Source organism: Nilaparvata lugens, chromosome 3, assembly GCF_014356525.2.
Source record: "Nilaparvata lugens isolate BPH chromosome 3, ASM1435652v1, whole genome shotgun sequence".
Classification (NCBI taxonomy): Eukaryota; Metazoa; Arthropoda; class Insecta; order Hemiptera; family Delphacidae; genus Nilaparvata; species Nilaparvata lugens.
This window is the reverse complement of record NC_052506.1, coordinates 24,240,168-24,264,287: the sequence shown is the minus strand read 5'-3', so window position 1 is coordinate 24,264,287 and position 24,120 is coordinate 24,240,168. Positions and strand designations below refer to the sequence as shown.

At 34.6% G+C, this 24,120-nt stretch overlaps 1 protein-coding gene across 2 annotated transcripts in view; it reads left to right on the top strand.

Annotated features, from left to right (window-relative positions):
• Positions 1-21,555, top strand: part of LOC120350367 — a 130,153-nt gene extending 108,598 nt beyond the window's left edge. Inside the window, exon 5 of one of the 2 annotated variants that reach the window (XM_039423361.1) lies at positions 18,875-21,555. In XM_039423361.1, coding sequence (XP_039279295.1) covers positions 18,875-18,974 — 100 coding nt within the window. In that variant the 3' untranslated portion in view covers positions 18,975-21,555. The remainder of the gene's footprint in view (positions 1-18,874) is intronic. The other variant, XM_039423360.1, reaches the window with a different exon arrangement.
• Positions 21,556-24,120: the final 2,565 nt, after the last annotated feature.

Below are 24,120 nucleotides of genomic sequence, written 5' to 3'. Positions count from 1 at the left end.
TTTACTGTCCTTGAGAAGAATGTTCGTGGGGAATTGATTCTCTTTGAAGTATTCGTTTTTGAACATTATAGAGAGGTTCAACATGTATAAAATTTGTAGCTCCCCAGATAATTATGACGTATATTAAAATTGATTGCACTAAAGAAAAATAAACAGTTTTTAATGTCACATAGTTGAGGATTTTACGGATTTGATAGAATTTGTAGAGAAGCTTCCTGATCCGGGTAATTCATAGATTAATGTGCTTGTCCCATTCGAATTTGTTGTCCACTATTGTTCCTAAATATTTCATTTCATTGACTTGTTGAATTAAAGGGCAATCACACGGGTTGTTGGTGCTTCCACAGTGATGCAGTATTATTGAAGAATCCGGTGGTCTCGTCCGTTCTGTCAGAGAAAAGGCTAAAAATTCCGTTTTTGTTGCATTTACTGTAAGCAAATTTTCTTACTTTCTTACTTTCTTATTTTCTTTTCCATTTATCGACTTTCATCAATTCTTCCTGTGCCAGATTAAAAAACAGAAAACTTTTCTTCCTCCCAGGTGTTTCCTTCAAATAGTATACACGTATCATCAGCAAAAGCTATCACTCTTCCTCTTATCTTAATTGAACATAGCTCATTTGCATATGCAAAAAACAGAATTGGCCCAAGAACTGTTCCTTGGGGAATCCCAAACTTCATCGTTTCCTCTGAACTGAGATGTTCTTCAACTTTGACTTTTTGACGCCGGTCACAGAGGTACGATCTAAACCATGCTAGAGGAACTCCTCTAATTCCCATGGCTTCTAATTTCTCCAGCAGCAAACTGTGATTAACAGTGTCAAAAGCTTTTGCTAGGTCCAGGAACACTGCTGCACATTTTTTGTTATTTTCTAGCTTATCTGTGACAAAATTTGACAATTCTAATACCGCATCTTCTGTACTCCTCTCCTCACGAAAGCCAAATTGATTCCTAGATAGTAAGTTGTTTTTTTCCATGTAATTCACAAGACGTTTCTTCACCAGTTTTTCCAAAATCTTAGAAATATTGCTTATAAGTGAAATAGGCCTGTAATTGGTGGCATTTGTTTTGTCGCCTTCTTTACGTAATGGTCTAACACATGTCTCTTTCATAGATTTTGGAAAAATTCCTTTTGACAGACTTAAATTAAATATGTGAATTGATGGTTTTACAATTACATTTTTTATCGACTTCAATGTTCTATTATTGATTTCATCAAGTCCTGGAACACTGTCATTTCGCAAACTACTAATAGCTTCAAGAAGCTCATATTCAGTTACTGGGTGAAAGTAGATGGAGTGTAGAGTTCTTGTAACAGGTTTATATTGGGATATGATTTGGTCTAGTGGTTTTCTCAAGGAATCTATTATTGTCTCCGCCAATTCTTCACCTACATTTATGAAAAAGTTATTCATGTGGTTGAGCACAGTTTCTGGATTTTCCTTTAGATTGAAAATCCTATCATCTATTTTGATAGCATTCAATTTCATTTTTGTTTTTGATTTAGAGTCAGTAGCATCTTTTATCACTTTCCACATTTTTTATTATTCTTTCCAGCTTCATACAATCTCTCTCTAAAGTATTGGTCCTTTGTTTCATGAATTAAAGCTCTGAGTGTATTCCTATACCGACGATAGAAGTTGGTTAAGTTAATGTTGTTTGGGTCTTCCTTTCTTCTTTTGTTGAGTAGATTTCTGGTTCTTATTGCTGCTACTATACCTCTGGTGATCCATGGTTTGATGGGTTTGTACTTCTTCTGCCTCCGATGCTGCTTGATATTATTTTGTATATGTTGTCTCAGAGTTGATAAGAAGGTGTCATGAGATGTATCTGGATTATTATCTTCTAAAACATGAATCCACTCCTCATTCAGTAGTTCATTCTTCAAGCTATTAATGTCTATTTTCTCGTTTATTTCATGTGTTCCAGTTTCATTTGCACTATTTCTCGAAATATGTTGCACTCCTAGAATTGTGGTGAAGTGGTCAGTTATTGTTGATTCATAAATTATTGGAAAAAGATTATCTCTGGAGTTGGTAGCTATGTGATCTATGCAAGAAGCAGTTTCTGTTGTAGTTCTGGTTGCTTGCTTAATGCAGAGTCTGCCCATGCTCGCTTAGAAGATCGCAGTAGTCATTCAATTGATGATGTGGACGAATTTGAAGGGTGTTAATACTCATGTCTCCTGCACATATGACTTGAAATATCATTGAGAGACGGTGATCTGTATATTGCAAGGATCTTCCACTTTTTGTCTGCTGCATCCAACCGAATATGTAGGACATTTGCCTGGTTGATCCGTAGCTCAACACATTGTACATTATTTTATACTATATTTAACATAAACAACTACACCATCATTTTGTAATGGGTTGTTTATGGTGGAAAATACATCATATCCTCGAATGGACTGGAGTACAAATTCAGTCCTAATCCAGCATTCGGTTGGAATAATAACATCAAATGAAAAATTAATGTCGCACAATTGAATCATCAGCTCATCAAAATTTCTTCTGATACTCCTTATATTGAGACAGACAGAAGATGCTCAAATCACGAGAACTCAATGCTGCACAAAGTTGTTGACTTTTGTTGATCACTTCATCATTTTTTCTTCAAAATAATCAAGATCCTCGAAGCTGAGCAAATTTTATAAGTTGTTGTTACTCATTAATTAAACTCTCATTAATCCTTTCCATGTTTCTTTCATTCCAGCTCAAGAGAAACTTTCCACTAACATCCTTTAGTTTTCGAATTAGGGTCAGCACTAAATCTTCTTGCCCTGTTGTGATATATCTGAAGGTTTTTGTGTGTCTGCTCATTGCTACTATTACATGTTGTGTGCTGTTATATATTCCAAGTTGTTTTTTATTGTTCCTTATCAGAACTACATTCTTGTGAGTTAAGCCCTGTGCTTCATGAATTGTATGGACTTTAATTGAAGGGTGAAGTTTTTATTGCAGCTCTTCTAGCACTGTTTTCTTCTCGAGCTGTGTGAATGTAAGAATCAGAGTGTTGGGTTCAAGTGGTCCAAGTTCTCCATTGGTTATTGGAGGTCTGACGGATAAGAGGACCTCATTTTTCGTAGCAATGTCCTGGTAGTAGCTGGAAAGGATGTAGCAGACGTCTATTGGACACCTTCTAGTTACTGTTTGATGGATTCTCTTCTCACAGAGAGATGAAATGTGTGACCATTCAGCTGTTAATTTACTTCTCTCTATGTAAGGTACCTATTTGGTTTGAATCTCCTAGCAGAATAATCTCAGAAGCACCAGCGAGAGATGAGACAAATCCCACGAAACCTGCATGCATTGATACTGCTCCATCTATGAATACACGTTTGTACTGCTTCTTTGATCCGTTTATTATAAAAGATGAAACTGTTCTATAATCCTGTTTAATTATTCTTTCATATTTTTTTTGTGAATTCTATTCACCTCTTGCCTAATTTCATTTATTCCAGCTCTTGTCTGACACAAAATAACTAATGCCCAATAACTTACTTCAATGACCAGTAAACAAATAATTTTTGGAGGTTAAAGAAAGGAGACGGGGCCGCGCCACCTGTACACTGGGCTATTTTTCCAAAAAGGTTCATCCTCCAACTATCGACTATCACACTCTATTGTCCTCTGAATCCGCTTCATTACCTTCATTAGTGTCTGGAGTGGCCCCGTCCCCTTTCTTGAAGGCAGTTTTAGCAAGTAGGGACTCATCTATCACTTTCCATCTTACCTGTTACTTGTATTCTCACTTTATCATTGAATCTAGATCAGTGTTGAAGTACTTGTTATTCAATTATTACTAATGGTTCAAACTCAACTTGCTTACAAGCTGTATACAGAATAACTTGAGTTACATACAATTCGTGGTTACACACCACGTGCCCTATTCATCAGCTGAATATGTGTATAATATTCATTTTTATGAATATAATCACCAAATAATCCAACATATGTATAGTATGATAATATTATAGCTTCAGCTTATGGAAAGCATAAGTGTGTTCGTGGCACAAGTCTGTACACAGCTTGATGAATATTATAACACATTGCAAAATTAAAAGAAAAATTAATAACAAACACTGTAGATTATATTTCATTATTATAAGGTTCCTCCTATAACCTACACTCCACTCACTACACTCTCTTGTTCCTGACTTCCGCTATCCATTCAATCAACTTATAATTATTCATGATCTATGTTGCCCTAGAAGTTTGAAATTGGATCAGATGTTGTATCTGATTGCATCGGATGTCCTGCATATGCATAGATGGTAACAAAGCTATATGATCTAGGCAGAGTGAACGGTATATAGTAAAAGGTTGATTTGGAAAAAGAATAGTTTGCTGAATTGGTAGGTTGATGGTCTGCAAAGTAGCCGAAGTTGGAACTGTAAACTTCCGAACTAATGCTGTAGTTGGAAATATGGTAAATCAAAATTGAATTCAATTCAATAATAAGATGCAGTTCGATTTGAATCTGCTTATTATCATCAATGCTGTTGTCAGAGCCAAGCAGAGATTTAAACTTCTGAATTAATCCACTTTTCAAATAATAACCAGATTAAATTAAATACATAAATATGAAATATACAGAATACATGAATATAATTTGGAAATATACTAAAGTTACTAGTAAAATATTCCAGGGTGAATGTTCGCCTAAGGAAATAGACCTTTTTACTAAGTACAGCAAGAATAATATTAAATTTTACTCATTAGAATAAGAATTATTTATAATAGTTTCAGTACCCTTGAATCTACAGTCTTTACTTTTTCCAAAATTGACGAATTTATGTGCTGTATAATTTTTGTAGAATAGTGGAGATCCCCTTTTATATATTCAAATAACTTACATAGACTCTTGTTTCCATTTTGGTATTTGAAATATATTTGGCCATAGAATATTTTGTGCCGGCTGGATCCTTCACATGTGGCAAAATTGTCAATCAGACTTCACTATTGGCATTTTAGGGACTCTTTGAATGAATTCGCAAAAATTATTATAGGAACTTTAGAACAACTTTTAAAAATCTGGTATGACACACTCACAGAACTTTCCTTGCCATTATGAAAATTGATCACTTGATGCTAGTGTTCCCGTGCATCTCAAGTCTACTGTTCAAAGATTTGATCCAGCTGGTGACAGGGCAATAATGCTGGAGACCCACGAGGTCTGCAAACTCTTCATAGTGAATAATTTAATAGAATCAACAGTTACCAACAGTTTGCAATTGGATAATCACATTTTCTCGAATTTTGAGCTTATTTTTAATTCTAGGTGAAAATTTTACGGAACATTAATTGTAGAGATTCTCATTCTCAATCTTTTCCACTTAACTTTCTTGTTCAAATTGTATCTGAAGCCTGCTAATTGAGAATCTAAAATCAAACTTTGCATAGATGGGGCGGAGCTCCTGAAATTTTTACAGATATGGGACTTGTGGTCCCTGATGTGACCCCGATAATGACCCTGATTTTGTAATAGATGATAGACAGTATGAAGACTCTTCTTCAAGTTCAAGTAATGAAGGTGAGATTGACGATCAAGTGATGGAAATTGACAATCAAGAAGATGGAAATGAAATCCTAAATGCTGTAGGTGAGAATGCACCCCTTCCACCATATTTTATTGAGAGAAAGAAGAAAAGTGAATGTGGACCTCCTAATGCTTGGAACAGTGAACCGCCTTCAAGGAATGTGAGAACAGCAGAGAGAAATATTATAAGAACACTTCCCGGTATTCAAGGGCCTGCAAAGGCCTTGGGAAATAATCCTGAGAAGGAGGATGTATGGAGACTATTTTTTTATAATGATATCATTCAAACAGTAGTAATCAACACCAATGTCAAGTTAGCATATGTTCGTGAAAAAATTCCTCTAGGTAAAATATCTAATATTAAAGGGACACAGATAGTGAAGAAGTGAATGCTCTAATTGGTTTGTTGCTATTAGCTTCAGTCTTGAAGTCGAACAATGAGAATATGAACTCTCTTTTCACTAAAGATCAATCCAGCCGTCCTATATTCAGGGCTACTATGTCTGAAAAACGTTACAATAATCTAATAGCTTGTTTACGATTTGATGAAGCTCATACCCGAAATGCTAGAAAAGTGGATAACAAAGCAGCTGCAATTTCAGAAATTTTTGAGAAGGTCATTTCGAACAGTCAGGCTGTTTATAGTCCATCGGCTCTTGTAACTGTTGATGAGATGCTTGTCCCCTTCCGAGGTGGATGTGAATTCAAGGTCTATATGCCAAAAAAGCCGAAGAAGTACGGAATAAAAGTGTTGTGTCTTGCTGATGCTAAAACGTCCTATTTGTATAATGCGTACATTTACTCAGGAAAAGGGAGCAATGGAGTTGGTCTTACAGAAAAAGAAAAAGAGCTCAGTATTCCTACTCAGTCTCTCATACGCCTGAGTAAGAAAGTAAAGGGAAGCAACCGAAATATAACAGCTGATAATTATTGGTTCTCATCAATTGAAGCTGTAGACGAAATGAGAAAGATGAAGCTCACTTATGTTGGTACGATGAGAAAGGATAAAAGGTGTATTCCAACAGAGTTTCTTCCAAGCAATTCACGAGCGGTACAAACAACAATTTATGGTTTCAGAAAGGAAGAAACCCTTCTTTCTTTCGTACCAAAGAAGAATAGAGCTGTGTGCTTCATTTCTTCTATGCACAACACAATCGAGACGAACCATGTACAAAAAAGCCAGAAATGATATGTTTCTATAACAGCACCAAAGCTGGCATAGATCTCCTCGATATGAAATGTGCAGTCTTCAGTTCAAATTGGAAAACTAGGAGATGGCCTGTTGCTGTATTCTATAGACTCATAAACATCTGCAGTGTGAATTCGTTCATTGTATTTTTGAGCTACAAAGGAACTCCTATGATGGAGCGCTTCAATTTCATCAAGAGCCTTGGGAAAGATTTGATTGTACCCCATCTGCGGAAGAGACTCACTATTGCTAACCTTCCACGAGACTTGAAGATGGACATCAGTGAAATAATTGGTATCAATGCTCCTGCCGTTGAGGGTGTGCTAGAAGATCGTCTACCAAAGAGGAAAACCTGTGAAAAGTGCCCACCTGGTAGTGACCTGGAAACCCAGCACAAATGCGTAAAGTGCACTCTTGCAATCTGTGGAAAATGTCAGAGAAGGATTTGTACAGACTGTGCAATCAAATGAACAATACTTGCCTCTGAAAATTCAAATGATGTGAGAAACATTTTTGTTCTCATAATATTTTTGAAAGTCTAATAATCTTTTTTGCTGATTTTATTATTGAAATAATTATGTTTGAATGCTTCAATTATATATTTTTGAATTTGAAAAAGCCTTATTTCATTCTTCAAACATTATATTTACTCCAAATAACAATAACTTGACAGAATATAGGCACTGGAATAGAAATGGTCAAAATGACCGTATGTTATCCTTAGTGTTATGAAAAAGATGTTTCCCTATAGGTGTTAAAACATCGAATTTAGGTCCGAGATCTACTTCTTATTGTCATAATATCAATAAACAAAAAGTTTGCTAACATTGCACCATTGTCCTATAATAATGGCAGCCGTCAACTTCCCAAATTTATGGCAGCCGTGTATATTTTTGTATGTTTCCCCATGATGCCCAACAAGTGGCAACAACTGGTGACTTATGGCAGCCAGCAACGTTGCCAATTTTACCATCATAGATTACAAATTCATTCAGCCGGTTTTGCATCAACTCTGTTGGAACTAGATAAGGACCAGCCGTCCATCACCCCACAACTCCGCTCCCTCTGCTCGCATTAAACGATCACTGCACTGGGAGGGGATCTTTCTCTGTCTACACCAGGCTAAAACATTCACTCTCATTCATTCTCTCTCAGACATATCGCGCGCGCGCGTACCTGAAGCTCTGTCAAAGTCTTTTTCTCTCAATCCTATGCTTTCCCTCTATCTCACTTAAGCCCACACGTCAATACAGTACTTCTCTCTCACAATCTTGTTCAACTACTCTCACTTACCATCTATCATTGCAAAAAAAGTAATTAGTGATAATTCGCTTGATAGCATGCCTTAATCTCATTCAAGCAATACAGACAGTTTAAAATGAATAATTTCATTATAGAACAACAAGAGCTGAATACTCACAATCGATTATATCTGGCTAGTTAGGAATGTTATTGAATAATGACTATCGAAGTGTATAACGGTTTCAGAGGAGTCTCGCTTAAATTGTTCAAAAGCTATCTGAGTAATAGAACCCAGTCCCTAACCATAAATGATCAATCTAGTGTAACTATCATTTGCAGATGATACTGCAGCTATTTTTCACGGTAATTCATGAAATGAAGTTCATACTATAGCTGAACATAATATGCTTTTAATTAAGAAGTGGTTAGATAAGAATACCTTATGTTTAAATATTGAAAAAACTTATTACATAACTTTCTCTGCAAATAGAGTAGGGCAGACCAACGAGAATCAAGATTTGAGACTCCATTCTCAGTGCAATTTAAATTTGGGTAATTGTGATTATCCCACCATTAAAAAGTCACTAATACTAAGTACTTGGGAATCATAATTGATGAAAACCTTAAATGGGATGTTCATATTAAATACATATATGTAGTGTGAAGCGTGATTTTTACTCGCCTCACATATGTAGAGAGATTTGCCAAATCATGTAGTGTTGTATCTAAATGCCTCACGTTGGGCCGGCAAATCATGTGGTGCGTTTTTTGAAGGCTTCACACATGTAGAGTGAATCTTGTACTGAATCAATGGTGTAGAGGCTATAAATTTTGCAATGGCGTGTGTGGACGCTGAGTGTACACCAGACAGATTGACTCACTACAAGATTCAATACAATTGTCGGAATCGCGGGAGGCCTAAACGCTCGCTCACCCTTGATTCTTCTAATGACAGATTGTATAATGATGAAATTTTTATAAGCAGTGTAGCGGATGCTAAACACTGAATACGGATACCTTAAAATTATTACCTGTGAAGAATGAGCATACAAAATCATACAGGTCGAGCAAAAATCCCGATGTAGATAATTTACGGGACTGCGTCTCTAATAAGTTCTGAAGGATTAAAATACGGTATTTGGACCAAATATCGTTCAGAATATACTTCGAGAACAGAGTCTTGTCGGGTTTTAAGCTCTATTGTAGGAATTTATATGATCTCTGGCTGCATCTGCTGTACAATTGATGTGTTCGCTCCTAAGTCGAGGTTGGTAACAGATAAAAGCTGATATATGAGCAGGTAAGGACAAAGAATAAATATCTCGATCTGACCCCACTCGCTACATCCACTTAGACCTGTTCCAATATCCAGCTTAATTCAATTATTTCAATGATCGTATTCGATCGGTTCTTGATGATATAGAACGTATCAGACACAATAATTGACAGGCTTAAGAAATAATCGAACTCAGAAAACGAATTAACAAAACTGGAATATATTATAATAAAATATATGATCATACAATGCAGATTCAGAATTTGATTTACAGATTGAAAGGAATTTAACATTAACAAAATGATTAGCAAATTTCTTGTACTTGCATGATATCATGCGTGATTCGACAGAATTTTACAATTGATAAAGTTGAACAGTTTTGAAAAAATAGTGAAAAATGAATTATAAAAATATTTTTAAAATGCTCGGGGTCGTGGTTCTGGCAGCGGAGGATAGCTAATCAAACTACAAATTCTTAGAAGTTCTATATGGATAAATTCTAGGCTCTTAAATGCTAAAGCGCTTGTCGGCGTGGCCAATAATTTAACGAAGAAAATTTTATATCTTTCTGCACTGAAATATTTTTCGAAGCGTAGATTGGGGCCCCTTTAAACTTATAACTCACGTGAAATTCCTTGGTGGTCGTGGTTTTCTTCTTTAGATCAAAAATCGTTTGATCGGCAGTGGGTCCAGGCTTCGGTTTCAGCACGTGGGGAATTTTAATTTAATATTTCCTTCACCAAATTATTTAAGGGATGATTTAACTTTAAACTTTTAAATTTATCGATTGATGAAAGTAAATTTACAAATAACAAATAGATTGGCCTAAAAATATTGGCTCACAAATAAAACATATAAAATCGAACAAGAATTTTTTACGAATAGGTCTTGGTAACTATAAAGAGATCTGAACGGTGAGGATTTCAAAAGGGAAGTGCTGTCTTTTCTCTCAGCTTCTTGGCTAGACCTTTCTTCTGAGAATCTCGATGTAATAATTTGCATGAAAATTTGCCATTGGTAGAACGATTGTGACGTAGACGTGACGTCAGTGGCAGGCAGTAGAATATAATTCCTTTAATTACAATAATAATTCAATTTATGTAATTCTTAAAACTGCTTAATCTCATAGACATAGTTCCTCTCATACAATGTACATGTGCTAGCGTATATGATAAGGCAGGGTTGTTGTCTGATAGTAGATTAACATGTGTTGCTTTCAAACGATCACCTTTTTGGTGCTATTTCTATGCACTATGATTGGCTTAGGCTTGCCAAAGAGATTTAATTACCATGTGGTTCAGTTGAATTAATCATTAATAAATTAATATTCTTATACAATTTTTATTAGGTTTGAGACTGTTATAATTAATTTCTGCCGTTTTATCAATAATATACTGTTCATGCTATGACCTAGTTAGTTACAATAAGACCTGACATATAATATAATTTCTTAAATAATAAATAATTTCAACGATAATACATACATTTTATTTTTTATTCGAAATTCTTGGTCCTTTATTGATAGTTTTATAATTTTTATGAATGATATTATACCTTGCATGAAAACCGGCATGACATTTGACAATACTTTGAATCAGTCAGCTGTGTTCAGGCTGCTTTAAAACATCTGATCGATAGTAAACAAAGTGTAACCTCAAATTCAATGAGCAATTCGTAAATAATTTGTGCTTTATTTGCAGAATAATTATAATTTTATTGAATAATTTTCTAGAAAATGTTCAGTACAGAACAGTACTCTTATCTAATATACAGTTACTGATAAGTAAGCTTTATCGCTCGGTCGCTAACTATTCCTTTAGCAAATTCTTTCATTTTAAAAGGTAATCACAATTTTTCTCTCTTCTCATGAGATCTATTTGAAAGATTCATCACACAAAAGCCCCCAGGATATTTTAAATAGGTAATTGGGAGACGAGTCGAAACAATGACTATTTGAAAAATCCGATATTGTGATGAATACACCATTTCATCTCCTTACTTCTACGAAAACTCCACACTCAACACTAAAAACAATATATCGTGCACTTTTGGCTACGAGAAAATAAATAATTGATTGTTCCTTTCATTGGATACAATCGAAATACAATAATTAATGAGGTCTCTTTGGATCCTTCATTAAAACAACTCCACAACTTCCATTCACGGGTGGCTTATGAGCAGACCCATAACTATAACAAATATACAAAATTTCACATATTATCCTCTTAAGATTCAAACAGTATTTGCAACAAATATAGATTTTCATCATTTTTCATGGTTATTACAGGTTTCGACTCTTTGTTCTGGCTTTTACATAAATTGGGTGAGAGTGTGATTTAACTTCGGTGACTTGACAATTGTCTACCGTTTGACTCGAGCAATTCCTTTTTTACGCTTAGTACGTTGTGTACAAACAGGGTTACACTTGAAATGGTTTTTTGATTTTTATCAATGCTGGTTACAAATATTATGCTTTCAAGATTATATTTATCAATTTGAATTACAATTCATGATCTTTGATGCAACAATAATAAATTTCACATTTGAAGGTAAGAATTTCATTTTCTTTTTAGCTTTTTAGCAATACATTTATATGACATAGAACATGCGCATTTCGTGCAAATTAACATAAATATATATTTTTGGTTGCGTTTTTTACTTATAATTCCACATTAAATAATAAGTTACAATAATTAATAACGATATTGCTTTGATTCCTTTACATTGACTCTATGATTTCGCACACATTGGTTGGTGTGACGAAGAAAATTATCGAACAGGCTTTGACTCTGAATAGATTTTTCTATCGATTCTGTATTTCGAGGTTAGATTTACACATTTTTTCAAATAAACTTTGTTTATTTTCTTTCCCCCTATTCACTACTAATTTCATGTTATTTCTAATTTATAATTATTTTCTGTTGATAATACAATTTTTGTTTTTGTTTTCCAGTTGGGCAGATATAACTAGGCGATTGTTTCTGTGATGACTGTAAAATGATGCAGATGGCTTGATCAGGTTGGTAATTTTTAGAGTTGTTTTGTAGTTTTATTTTCTTGACTTAGAATTGATAATAATTTCTTCATTTGATGTGGATTAATAATATTTCCTTATTAGCTGAGATGCGGCGAAGTTTAGGTTATGTTGATTAGGCTGCAGTAGAAAGATGCCAGTCTGCTAAGATATGATTCGATGTGTAGGCTGTGATTATGAAGTGTTTGATAATTGGTGTATTCCACAAATGTAGTTCCCAGTTAATTAAAACATTATTTCTTTCTTAAGCCCCCATCTAAATTTGATTTCTGATTTATTTCAAGTTCCAATTCCGATTTGCAACTATCCGTTTTATCAAACTTGGCTTAAAACGAACATGCCGACGAAGTAGGTAGATCTCTTCAGTCAATGTTGTCCTTCCTTGTTGACCGGTGACATGTAGTTTGACATTCTTAAACCTGACATGCCGGTGATGTGTGTTGATTCTGGTTGATAGTATTTTTCTTTTCTGCATGCTGGTGTACAGTCTGTTTGATTTCAACCGGACATGACTGCGGTGGTTGTAGGTCCTTCTTAATAATATTTTTCTCCTATCTTGCATGCTTGTAAAAGATTTGATGTACGATTTCAGCCTAACATGACGGCGGTGTAAATGAACTCTATTAATGCTTCTTCTTTTCTGTTGAACTACTATTTTGCTTGTATGTTGTTTTGTTTTGTAGGTTTTTACTTTCAATTGTGATTTCGATTTGTTGTGGGTTTCCGTTTCATTTCTATTGTTTAGTGGGCGATCTTCACATGTTTCGGGTGCTGTTCGCGGTGGATGGACGATGATGTGGGCGGTCGGCGGTCCGGGCTGCTCTTCCACTCGGTGGGCAGCGTCCTTGGACTCCTGGTAGTCGGCGCGCGGCGGTACGGGCTGTCCCTCTACTTGATGGATGTCGTTCTCGGCTTGGCGGGTGATGTCGTCCGGTCCCTCTCGGCGTTCTGCAGGGTGCGGTGCGACTTCCGTCTTGACATTCTCGGTAGGTTGGTCTTCCTTATATGTGTCATGTTCGCTTGCTTGTTTGACTTTCACCTCCTTCATTGTATCCTTTTCCACATGTACATGTTCCTTTAGGCTGACTTTGATGTTAATTGTTTTTGTATGCATATCTTGGGATATCCTATCTAATCGACTATTGGTTTCCAAAATTGATTTATCCAGACACTCAGCTAATTTTTTGATGGTATTATCGGTGTCACGGAATGCTCCATCCATCCGCTGACTTAACTTCTCCAAACCCTGTTCATTTACCTTCTTTACTTCTTGGATTTCCTTATTTAGATTGTTTATTGCTTCCTTCGTTTGTTTGTTGTCTTCCTTTATTTGTTCGCTTTTTTCATTTAGATTGTTTATTGCTTCATTTGTTTTCTTCGATGCTTCTTTTATTTGTTTGTTGTCTTCCTTTAATTGTTTGTTGTCTTCCTTTAATTGTTTGTTGTCTTCCTTTAATTCTTTTATTGCTTCGTTTGTTACTGGAGAACCTTGTTTTATTGCTTCCAGGATGGCGTCCATATCTATTGCGGGGGTGGGCGTATATCTAACGGTCATCTGCTGGTTCTTCATCCGAGCAACGGTGCGAGAAATAGGAGTTCCTGTTTCTGGGGCGTCGTCGTCCGTATGCTCTCCCGATGTTTCATCCTCCGGCTCTTGGGCGACCAACGGATCCTCCACCAGAATGCAGCTCTCCTCCACCTGCGTCGAAGATAAATCATCCAATACATTGGGATGGAAATCGGCGGATGCGGTGGCAGATGCGGATGGCGGCGAACGATCGGGTGAGATGTCCTCGGTGTCCGATAGACTTGGATTGACCTGGTCGTTTCCTGCCATGGTTTGTGAGAAAATAATGCGACGAACATGTGCGGTGAATAAAAAACGTGAAAGTGTTGATGTGATATACAAAATAATTAACAAGAAATCCAATAGAAATTGCTATAGCTTCGTAGTGAGTGAAATACAGGAAAAGTGGTTTAGCAATGTGTTCAGTGATAAAATGAGTCAAGTTAGCAATATCGTTAACATAAAAATGACAAGAACATACAGGATACACAATGGACACTTATGCGGTAATACAGGTACGCCTCTTATAATTTATTATTACTATTATTATAAATATTTTATTCTTATAATTTCTTGCCGCAATTCTATATATAGGGCTAGTATTCTTTGCAAAATTTTATATGAAAGCAGCAGTGTTCTGTTTGAATTATTCTGCAATATATCCGTGATTTAATTTTACTTCCCTCTTTATGCTTTAAAAATTTAAAAAATGTAAATAACTTCAATCCTCTTTTCCGTAAAATTTTATAAATTGTTTCAATATAGACCTAATATTCTTCAAATAATATGACCTTTCTTATGATATTTCTTATACCTATGACTTATAATATGACCAATTTTCGAATAACACAATAATAAAATTCTGAGTTCGATTCTTTCTCTAAAAATTCATCAATCGATAAATTTCTTTTCTGTTCAAAAATTGGGTATGGTACGTCTTGTTATTTTATATAACAGTGAACAGTTAATACTAAATTCGAAGAAATTCACAACCATGAATTTTTCAAAAAAATTTTCCCGTTGTCAGCGCTATAGTATACTGAGCAACTAAATAATCCTCGTAGTCGATTATCCACCTCTTCAATACCTATCACTGTTGGGCCCCAAATCATGTGAAGCGTGATTTTTTACTAGCCTCACATATGTAGAGAGATTTGCCAAATCATGTAGTGTTGTATCTAAATGCCTCACGTTGGGCCGGCAAATCATGTGGTGCGTTTTTTGAAGGCTTCACACATGTAGAGTGAATCTTGTACTGAATCAATGGTGTAGAGGCTATAAATGTTGCAATGGCGTGTGTGGACGCTGAGTGTACACCAGACAGATTGACTCACTACAAGATTCAATACAATTGTCGGAATCGCGGGAGGCCTAAACGCTCGCTCACCCTTGATTCTTCTAATGACAGATTGTATAATGATGAAATTTTTATAAGCAGTGTAGCGGATGCTAAACACTGAATACGGATACCTTAAAATTATTACCTGTGAAGAATGAGCATACAAAATCATACAGGTCGAGCAAAAATCCTGATGTAGATAATTTACGGGACTGCGTCTCTAATAAGTTCTGAAGGATTAAAATACGGTATTTGGACCAAATATCGTTCAGAATATACTTCGAGAACAGAGTCTTGTCGGGTTTTAAGCTCTATTGTAGGAATTTATATGATCTCTGGCTGCATCTGCTGTACAATTGATGTGTTCGCTCCTAAGTCGAGGTTGGTAACAGATAAAAGCTGATATATGAGCAGGTAAGGACAAAGAATAAATATCTCGATCTGACCCCACTCGCTACATCCACTTAGACCTGTTCCAATATCCAGCTTAATTCAATTATTTCAATGATCGTATTCGATCGGTTCTTGATGATATAGAACGTATCAGACACAATAATTGACAGGCTTAAGAAATAATCGAACTCAGAAAACGAATTAACAAAACTGGAATATATTATAATAAAATATATGATCATACAATGCAGATTCAGAATTTGATTTACAGATTGAAAGGAATTTAACATTAACAAAATGATTAGCAAATTTCTTGTACTTGCATGATATCATGCGTGATTCGACAGAATTTTACAATTGATAAAGTTGAACAGTTTTGAAAAAATAGTGAAAAATGAATTATAAAAATATTTTTAAAATGCTCGGGGTCGTGGTTCTGGCAGCGGAGGATAGCTAATCAAACTACAAATTCTTAGAAGTTCTATATGGATAAATTCTAGGCTCTTAAATGCTAAAGCGCTTGTCGGCGTGGCCAATAATTTAACGAAGAAAATTTTATATCTTTCTGCACTGAAATATTTTTCGAAGCGTAGATTGGGGCCCCTTTAAACTTATAACTCACGTGAAATTCCTTGGTGGTCGTGGTTTTCTTCTTTAGATCAAAAATTGTTTGATCGGCAGCGGGTCCAGGCTTCGGTTTCAGCACGTGGGGAATTTTAATTTAATATTTCCTTCACCAAATTATTTAAGGGATGATTTAACTTTAAACTTTTAAATTTATCGATTGATGAAAGTAAATTTACAAATAACAAATAGATTGGCCTAAAAATATTGGCTCACAAATAAAACATATAAAATCGAACAAGAATTTTTTACGAATAGGTCTTGGTAACTATAAAGAGATCTGAACGGTGAGGATTTCAAAAGGGAAGTGCTGTCTTTTCTCTCAGCTTCTTGGCTAGACCTTTCTTCTGAGAATCTCGATGTAATAATTTGCATGAAAATTTGCCATTGGTAGAACGATTGTGACGTAGACGTGACGTCAGTGGCAGGCAGTAGAATATAATTCCTTTAATTACAATAATAATTCAATTTATGTAATTCTTAAAACTGCTTAATCTCATAGACATAGTTCCTCTCATACAATGTACATGTGCTAGCGTATATGATAAGGCAGGGTTGTTGTCTGATAGTAGATTAACATGTGTTGCTTTCAAACGATCACCTTTTTGGTGCTATTTCTATGCACTATGATTGGCTTAGGCTTGCCAAAGAGATTTAATTACCATGTGGTTCAGTTGAATTAATCATTAATAAATTAATATTCTTATACAATTTTTATTAGGTTTGAGACTGTTATAATTAATTTCTGCCGTTTTATCAATAATATACTGTTCATGCTGTGACCTAGTTAGTTACAATAAGACCTGACATATAATATAATTTCTTAAATAATAAATAATTTCAACGATAATACATACATTTTATTTTTTATTCGAAATTCTTGGTCCTTTATTGATAGTTTTATAATTTTTAGGAATGATATTATACCTTGCATGAAAACCGGCATGACATTTGACAATACTTTGAATCAGTCAGCTGTGTTCAGGCTGCTTTAAAACATCTGATCGATAGTAAACAAAGTGTAACCTCAAATTCAATGAGCAATTCGTAAATAATTTGTGCTTTATTTGCAGAATAATTATAATTTTATTGAATAATTTTCTAGAAAATGTTCAGTACAGAACGGTACTCTTATCTAATATACAGTTACTGATAAGTAAGCTTTATCGCTCGGTCGCTAACTATTCCTTTAGCAAATTCTTTCATTTTAAAAGGTAATCACAATTTTTCTCTCTTCTCATGAGGTCTATTTAAAAAAATCATCACAGTAGAAAAAAGAGATATTTATCTTTTAAATTTTACCAAGTTAACAGAATTCTTAATAAGAACCACCTGAAAATGATCAATCAATTCTGCAGTACCTATGTCATAGTTGGGGAGGCTGTTTCAACTGTCATATTGCTGAATTATTTTTAGCACAAAAACTGATAATTAAAAGTATATTAAGCAAACCCAGGTTCTATCCAACGGATATGGTTTCTAGTGATTTTGAGGTCATGTCTATACGTCAATTATACATAAAAACCGTAATTGAGTACTTAATAAAATATAGATCAGATTTTCCTCTCACATTGAACTCTACACTCAATTTTTATAATCTAAGGGCCACTGCTAACAAATATGTAACCTATAACACTAATATTGAATCTAATACACAGACATCACTACTTGGAATGCCATGACATTTTCTATTCTTTCAATTCCTATTATTACCATAGATCGATTCAGATCAGCACAATGTTTATACTGTATGTTCATAATAGATTTTTCTGATTGTAAAAAGAAATAGTCAATAATTTCTGGGAATTTAAAGTGATATTCAACGATTTGAACCTGATAAATTGGATTGTTGAATGGCAATTGAAATTCAGTGAATTTTACTGTACAACATGCCTTTTCCTCCTATTTTATTGGGTGATGATTGGAGATGATTTATGATTTCATATTTTGATTCATCTTTTCATAGTTCAATATTTTTTTGGAAAACTAGAACTTTTAAAAATTAAAAATGTTTATGTATAAACTTCTCAGGTGTTCAAAAACTTCTTAAAACCTTTGCCTGTCCCTTTGTGAGGCAGGAGTATTATTATCTTAGTACGTACTATATAATCATATGATAATGGAAAGCTATATTAAAAACAGCTATAACTCCCTTGTTTTCGGGTATTTTTGAAAATGGGACTTACGCTTTAAAGAATTTGGGGTCGCTGAATCCAAATCCGAAATCAGAAATCTTCTATCTATATTTTTAAGGAAGTTAGACTTTGAGAAAAAGTGATGAGTCATATACTTTGAGCAAACGTTGGCGGAGTTGTTAGATCTGTCAGCTTATTCGTAAGATCCCCATGTGAAAGTACAGGAGAGCTGCAAAATATGAAATATGATCTTCCGTAATATGATATTCCAGGAGCGAGGTCTCTGCCGTGTGAAACTGGCCTAACAAATGCCTGGAAATCTATGGTTAAATTGAAAATTACTCTTTTCACTGGAATCAAAGCGTGTGTTGTTGTTAGTTTGATAGTATTGTTGTATATCATCTTGCTTTGAGTACAATTTTTGTTATTAGTTATTTTAGTTATTCAGATATTAGGATGTCGAGTGGACATCCTGTCCACTGAAAGAAAATCCTTACATAATGATTATATGAATGCCTCACATTTTCTTCCAGGTATAACAATGTCAGACAAGCAGCGAGAAGAATGTCAGTGGGTACTTCCGTTGGAAAGCCTAGGGGAAGGTACGCCAAAAAGCATAGAACGAATCCATAATATTATTATCAAGAATGTAGTATCAGTCGATCCTTGTACGTGCGATTTTTTCTGTCCTTATCAAATCTACCGGATTAAACGATTTTTGGCAAACACTTGAACACATCATCTGTTCGCCAAGTTATTCTTTTATTGATTTGATTATACAAAATTATCATTTAAAAAATAATCTGGTGGATCAACAGGAACAGCCCAAAACTGATCCCCCCCGAATTTTGAATCATTGAAATAGTCCAGAAAAAAGATTAAGTTTTCTCTACTTTGAAAAATTTTGTCTAATTTTATGCTCGATATGATGGAATCTATAAGGAAGGCAAAAAATCGTACATCCGAAAACCGATGTGTGTGTAACTAGACTTAGAGTAGGACCAGACGTTCAGTAAATTATCACAGAATGACAAATCATAATGAGCTGAATGAAACCGAATGGCGAGGGATTACTATAGGCTCACAGTGAATAAATGGACAAAAATGTCAATCACATTTCAATTTGACCATTTCGGCACGACATTTCACTGCGACAAAATCTGCGACAGTTTACTGCCCGACTAGCCGCACACTCTTTTTCCCAAAATCTCTTATGACTATTTACAAACTGTTTCAATTCAAATTATTCATTCTCCCCTCGCTATTATTTCATTTGCTGTAAATTTTAATCACCAATAATAGCTGATTTCCTACATAATTCATTTTGCACATATTTGATCAATTTTGAACTAGGTACCTTTTTCAAAATAATATTCATCCAAGTATTATAATATTTTCTTAAAATGGAATAGTGCTTTCGAGAGCAACATTTTTCATCAATAAGGCCTACTCCATACTTACATTTCATTCTTATTTCATCTGATTATAAATTTGATGTAGGTTGAAATAGAGAAATGAATTCCTAATCATATGTTCACTATGTTAAAAATAACAGCAATCAAGTAATATAGTATAGATCATCTTATTCTGTTTTCATTAATCTATTTGTCATGCAACACTTCAAAAAGCCTTGCAGCTTGCAGGCAATAGCCTAGTCTTTGCTAGTCTTTGGAATGAATTGATTAATTGTAACCAATGAAATGAACGATACGGTACCGTAATCTCAAGGAGTTGGAATTCAATCGAACTTTTGTGCAACCTTACCTTAAGGTAACCTAAGCCAACCTTTGCAATGAGGTAATGAGGTAATTTGCAATGAGGATTGCAATGCAATGAGGTAATTGCAATACCTTTGTTGAGGTATTGCAACTGTGTGCAATGCAACGCTCCTATAGAAACTTATCAATGAATGAAGCACACATGTTGATAATTTATTCTAAAGAGTCCAGGAATCACTCATGTAATAATAATAATAATAATAATAATAATAATAATAATAATAATAATAATAATAATAATAATAATAATAATAATAATAATAATAATAATAATAATAATAATAATAATAATAATATAATAATAATAATAATATAATAATAATAATAGTAATTATTATTATTATTATTATTAGGAAATTATCCTATTATGTAGACATAGAATATTTCCCTTTTCTCAATCCAAGTTGTATTTAATGGATTTTGTTTCAAGTACGTTTTATCTATTATTTTCAGTGCCGAATTCTATAGAAAGAAATCACATTAATTTATGCACTGCAGCATGCGTGCCATGACATGGTCTATTGAGTCTACAGTTATTGTATAAAAAGTTACATTACATAGTAAAGTCTTGTGAGGATTGTTTATTTTTATTCTAGTATAATAATAGTATTTTTTCATTGAAAATGAGCTATAGCTTGCCTTCAAAGTCTTTTCCCAGAGGTAAGGATGTTCGAATTTTATTGGAATTTTCACACAAAATATGGCCGCTCCATAATAATGATTGTATATTGATTTCTTTCTATAGAGCTTGTGTAGTGTACCGGTAGTTGTAGTTTCGTAGTGTAGTTGTAGTTTCCTATATTCATATTTATTGTATTATGATGTCATATGAAGGTTTTGTGGTAGAGAGGAATTTCATAACTCTGTCTAATGAAGAATTATTATATTTTCATGATTGAGTGATCATTTAATATAGGCCATATGCACGGGCGCTGACCTATCAAAACCTTTGGGTGGGCTCATTAGTCGTGGGTCTGGGAGGTACCCAACCCCCCCCCGTCACTAAAAAAGTATATAAAAATTAAAGGGAGACCTGGGGTTCTCCCCCGGAAGATTTTTGATATTTTAGTAGGCCTACAAGCATGTTTAGGACTGATTACATAATCGGAAACTATTTAGGGGAGGCAGTTGGATCTAGTAAGATTATTTGAAATTGATTCTGTGATATGTTTATTTGTGGTTTAGAATCTACCGTCTTTCTAATAGTGAGTCCTATTAGTAAACCAGGGAAGAGAATCTCAAAACACAATTTGCTCTTTTGTTAAGTAACAATATTAAGCCTTGACTAAAATGAAATGAAAACTTACATTTCATTGAGCTCCGTCCCCTCCACCACCAAGTCAGCGCCAGTGCTAATAGGTAGCATCTCACATTGTATGATTGATTATTATGAATATATTTATTTCTTTGTTTCAAATATAGTGCGCTTCAAGTAATTTAACGATTTTCATTTGTTTTGAAACCTATCCCAGCTGAGTTGAATTCAAAATAATTGATATCAATACTATGAGTCTCAATAATTTCTCTGATATTCTATTGAAAAGTTTAGAAAGCTGGAAATTGTTCTTTGTTCTAGTGGCTAGTTTTCAAAGATAATTCTCACTCCTCACCTACAATATAGAGATATGGTACTCTGAATAAATGTGTTCCTAATTTTGAAATACTTTGAAATGATAACACTGCACCAGCAGTGTAAAAATAAGCAAGACTAGTTCCGAAAACTGTATAATTGCCAAAAGAGTGAATACTGCTAGTGAATTACATAATGTTGATAGTTTGGAGAGGAATAAGTATCGTTGACTTTTTTTCGAAGACTTCTCTTTCGGTCCAAACGGTCTCTCAGACTCCCTCTCTCTCTTACCATCGTCGACACACATGTTTGCTTTATTTTTAACGCGTCTTGATATCAAAAGGACTTCATAGTATGTATATCTATCTATAGAAGGTTGATGGCTACCTGCTCACAACTGTTTATTATTTTTTCGACGTTCTATTTTAGGGCAAAGATATTTTTGACCGCAAAAAGTGGGATGGTAAGAAGCCAAGACTCGAGTCGCGTTTGATCGAGAAATATACAGGACGTTGATTGCATTTCATCTCGACCAGATTGAATGGGATCAGCAGCAGTTGAAACAGATTCTATAATTCACTGTCCGAGAAAGAGGGACATGCTTTCATCTGGCGACACGCTAATCGTTTGTTTACACATCCAAAAAAGTCGGCTTACCGGTTTTTTTTAAATCATTTTTTGGAGATTTTTTGAATCTCCTGTAAAAGTTGAGATACCATCATGATACACAGTAATATCAGAGACAAATAAGTAGGAAATAAATATGCCGAATAAATAGACAGAGATAAACGTATCAAAGGGTATCTTTGCTCTATGGTAATATTCATTTATCAATTCCGATATAAATATAGAAGAAAGTAGACTGTAATAAGGAATTTGCATTAATTGTTTCTCTGAAACATACAAAGAGGTATGAATAATATATAATAATAATGCTTTAGGCTAAAGCCCAAATTCACTATTGAAATAGAATATTACAAAAATATCACAAGAAAACAGAATCAAAAAACTACTGTAATGGGGTTAACAGTATTTCATATTTGGGGTTATCTTATGTATGGTATTGTTGGATACTGTTAGGATGTGAGAAATATAATTGATTATTGTGATTTATATAGAATGAGTAATAAGTTGTAAAGTTAACTAATTCAGTAATCAGTAATAGTATTGTCAGATTTGTTGATTGGGTACAATTAAATTTGATTGTATTTTTGTGAAACTGGAGAAACATACTGTTACATTACTTAACAAACATAAGAAACTAGCCCATCAACTCCGTTCGTAATTTGAACAAATACTGTAGAAAAACTGCAACAAATGAAACAGTCAATCGAATTGTGAGGAAGTGTTTTTCTCACACTAATGTTTACACCTCGCTGTATCTACAAAATGGGGAAAGCTTCGAATGCACAACGTGAAAAGGTGAGAACGTTCCAGACATCCACGAGTAAATAGAAACTGAAAGTCATCAAGTGTTCAATCATACTACTTGGCGTTGAGTTTATCATTTGAGGGGAAGCAGGTCTCGAACCCAGTGAAACTTCCTATGATGAGATTCACTTTAAACTGTCGGCATTGGTTGAATTGGAAGCATTGCTGTTATTCAAAAGAAATGCTGAATCTCACCATAGTTGGAAACAAGTTGGAGTTGAGTTTTGGTAAGTAGAGGCATTGCCATCAACATCGACGGGATTTTACTCGTTAAGATCGTATAATAAGATCGCTTCCACTTTGAAGTTTCGCATTTATCTCCAAGAGTAATCAGAAGAAACCTTCTGTAAGAAGATTCACTTCAGAATCGAATTGATGGGAGCATCGATGACATACATTTTAAGAATGCTGCCAGTTTGAAAGGAATTTCTCTATTACTGGTGCTCATCGAGAGAAGTTGGTCCAAGTAAACTTTTTAATTGAACCAGCGACTGAATGCCTGCATTCTTTTTTTTGTGGGTCTGTCGTTGACTGCACCAACTTTAGACTAGTGATAGTGAGGTCTGCCTCTGTCCTAACTTCACAGCACGGACAAGTAACCTCTGATAATCAGCTAGAGTGAGAGCTGTGATCGTATATCTTCTGGCTTCAAAGCCATTACAAAGGAAGTGATAGTTTTTCTTGGACAGTTTAATGACATTTCTACATAGTTAGTTTGACGGATTCAGATGGATTAATCTTTCAAATCAGTTGCTGGGTTCAGATAGTATAGAATCACAAATTTTAACGTAATTTGGAAATATTTGATGTGTGATACGTGCGCAAAGTTCCTTTGCTGCACTCAAAAAATCATTCCGCGTGAACGTTTCTTTCGGTGCAGCAAAGTGCCAGCAACTTTGTGCACTACTTGCACAAAATAATAACTAATTCAGGGTTTTCTGTTCATTTTGAGTCCCTCAAAATTCATATTAGTGCTCATAGTGTGGAATATGGACAGAGC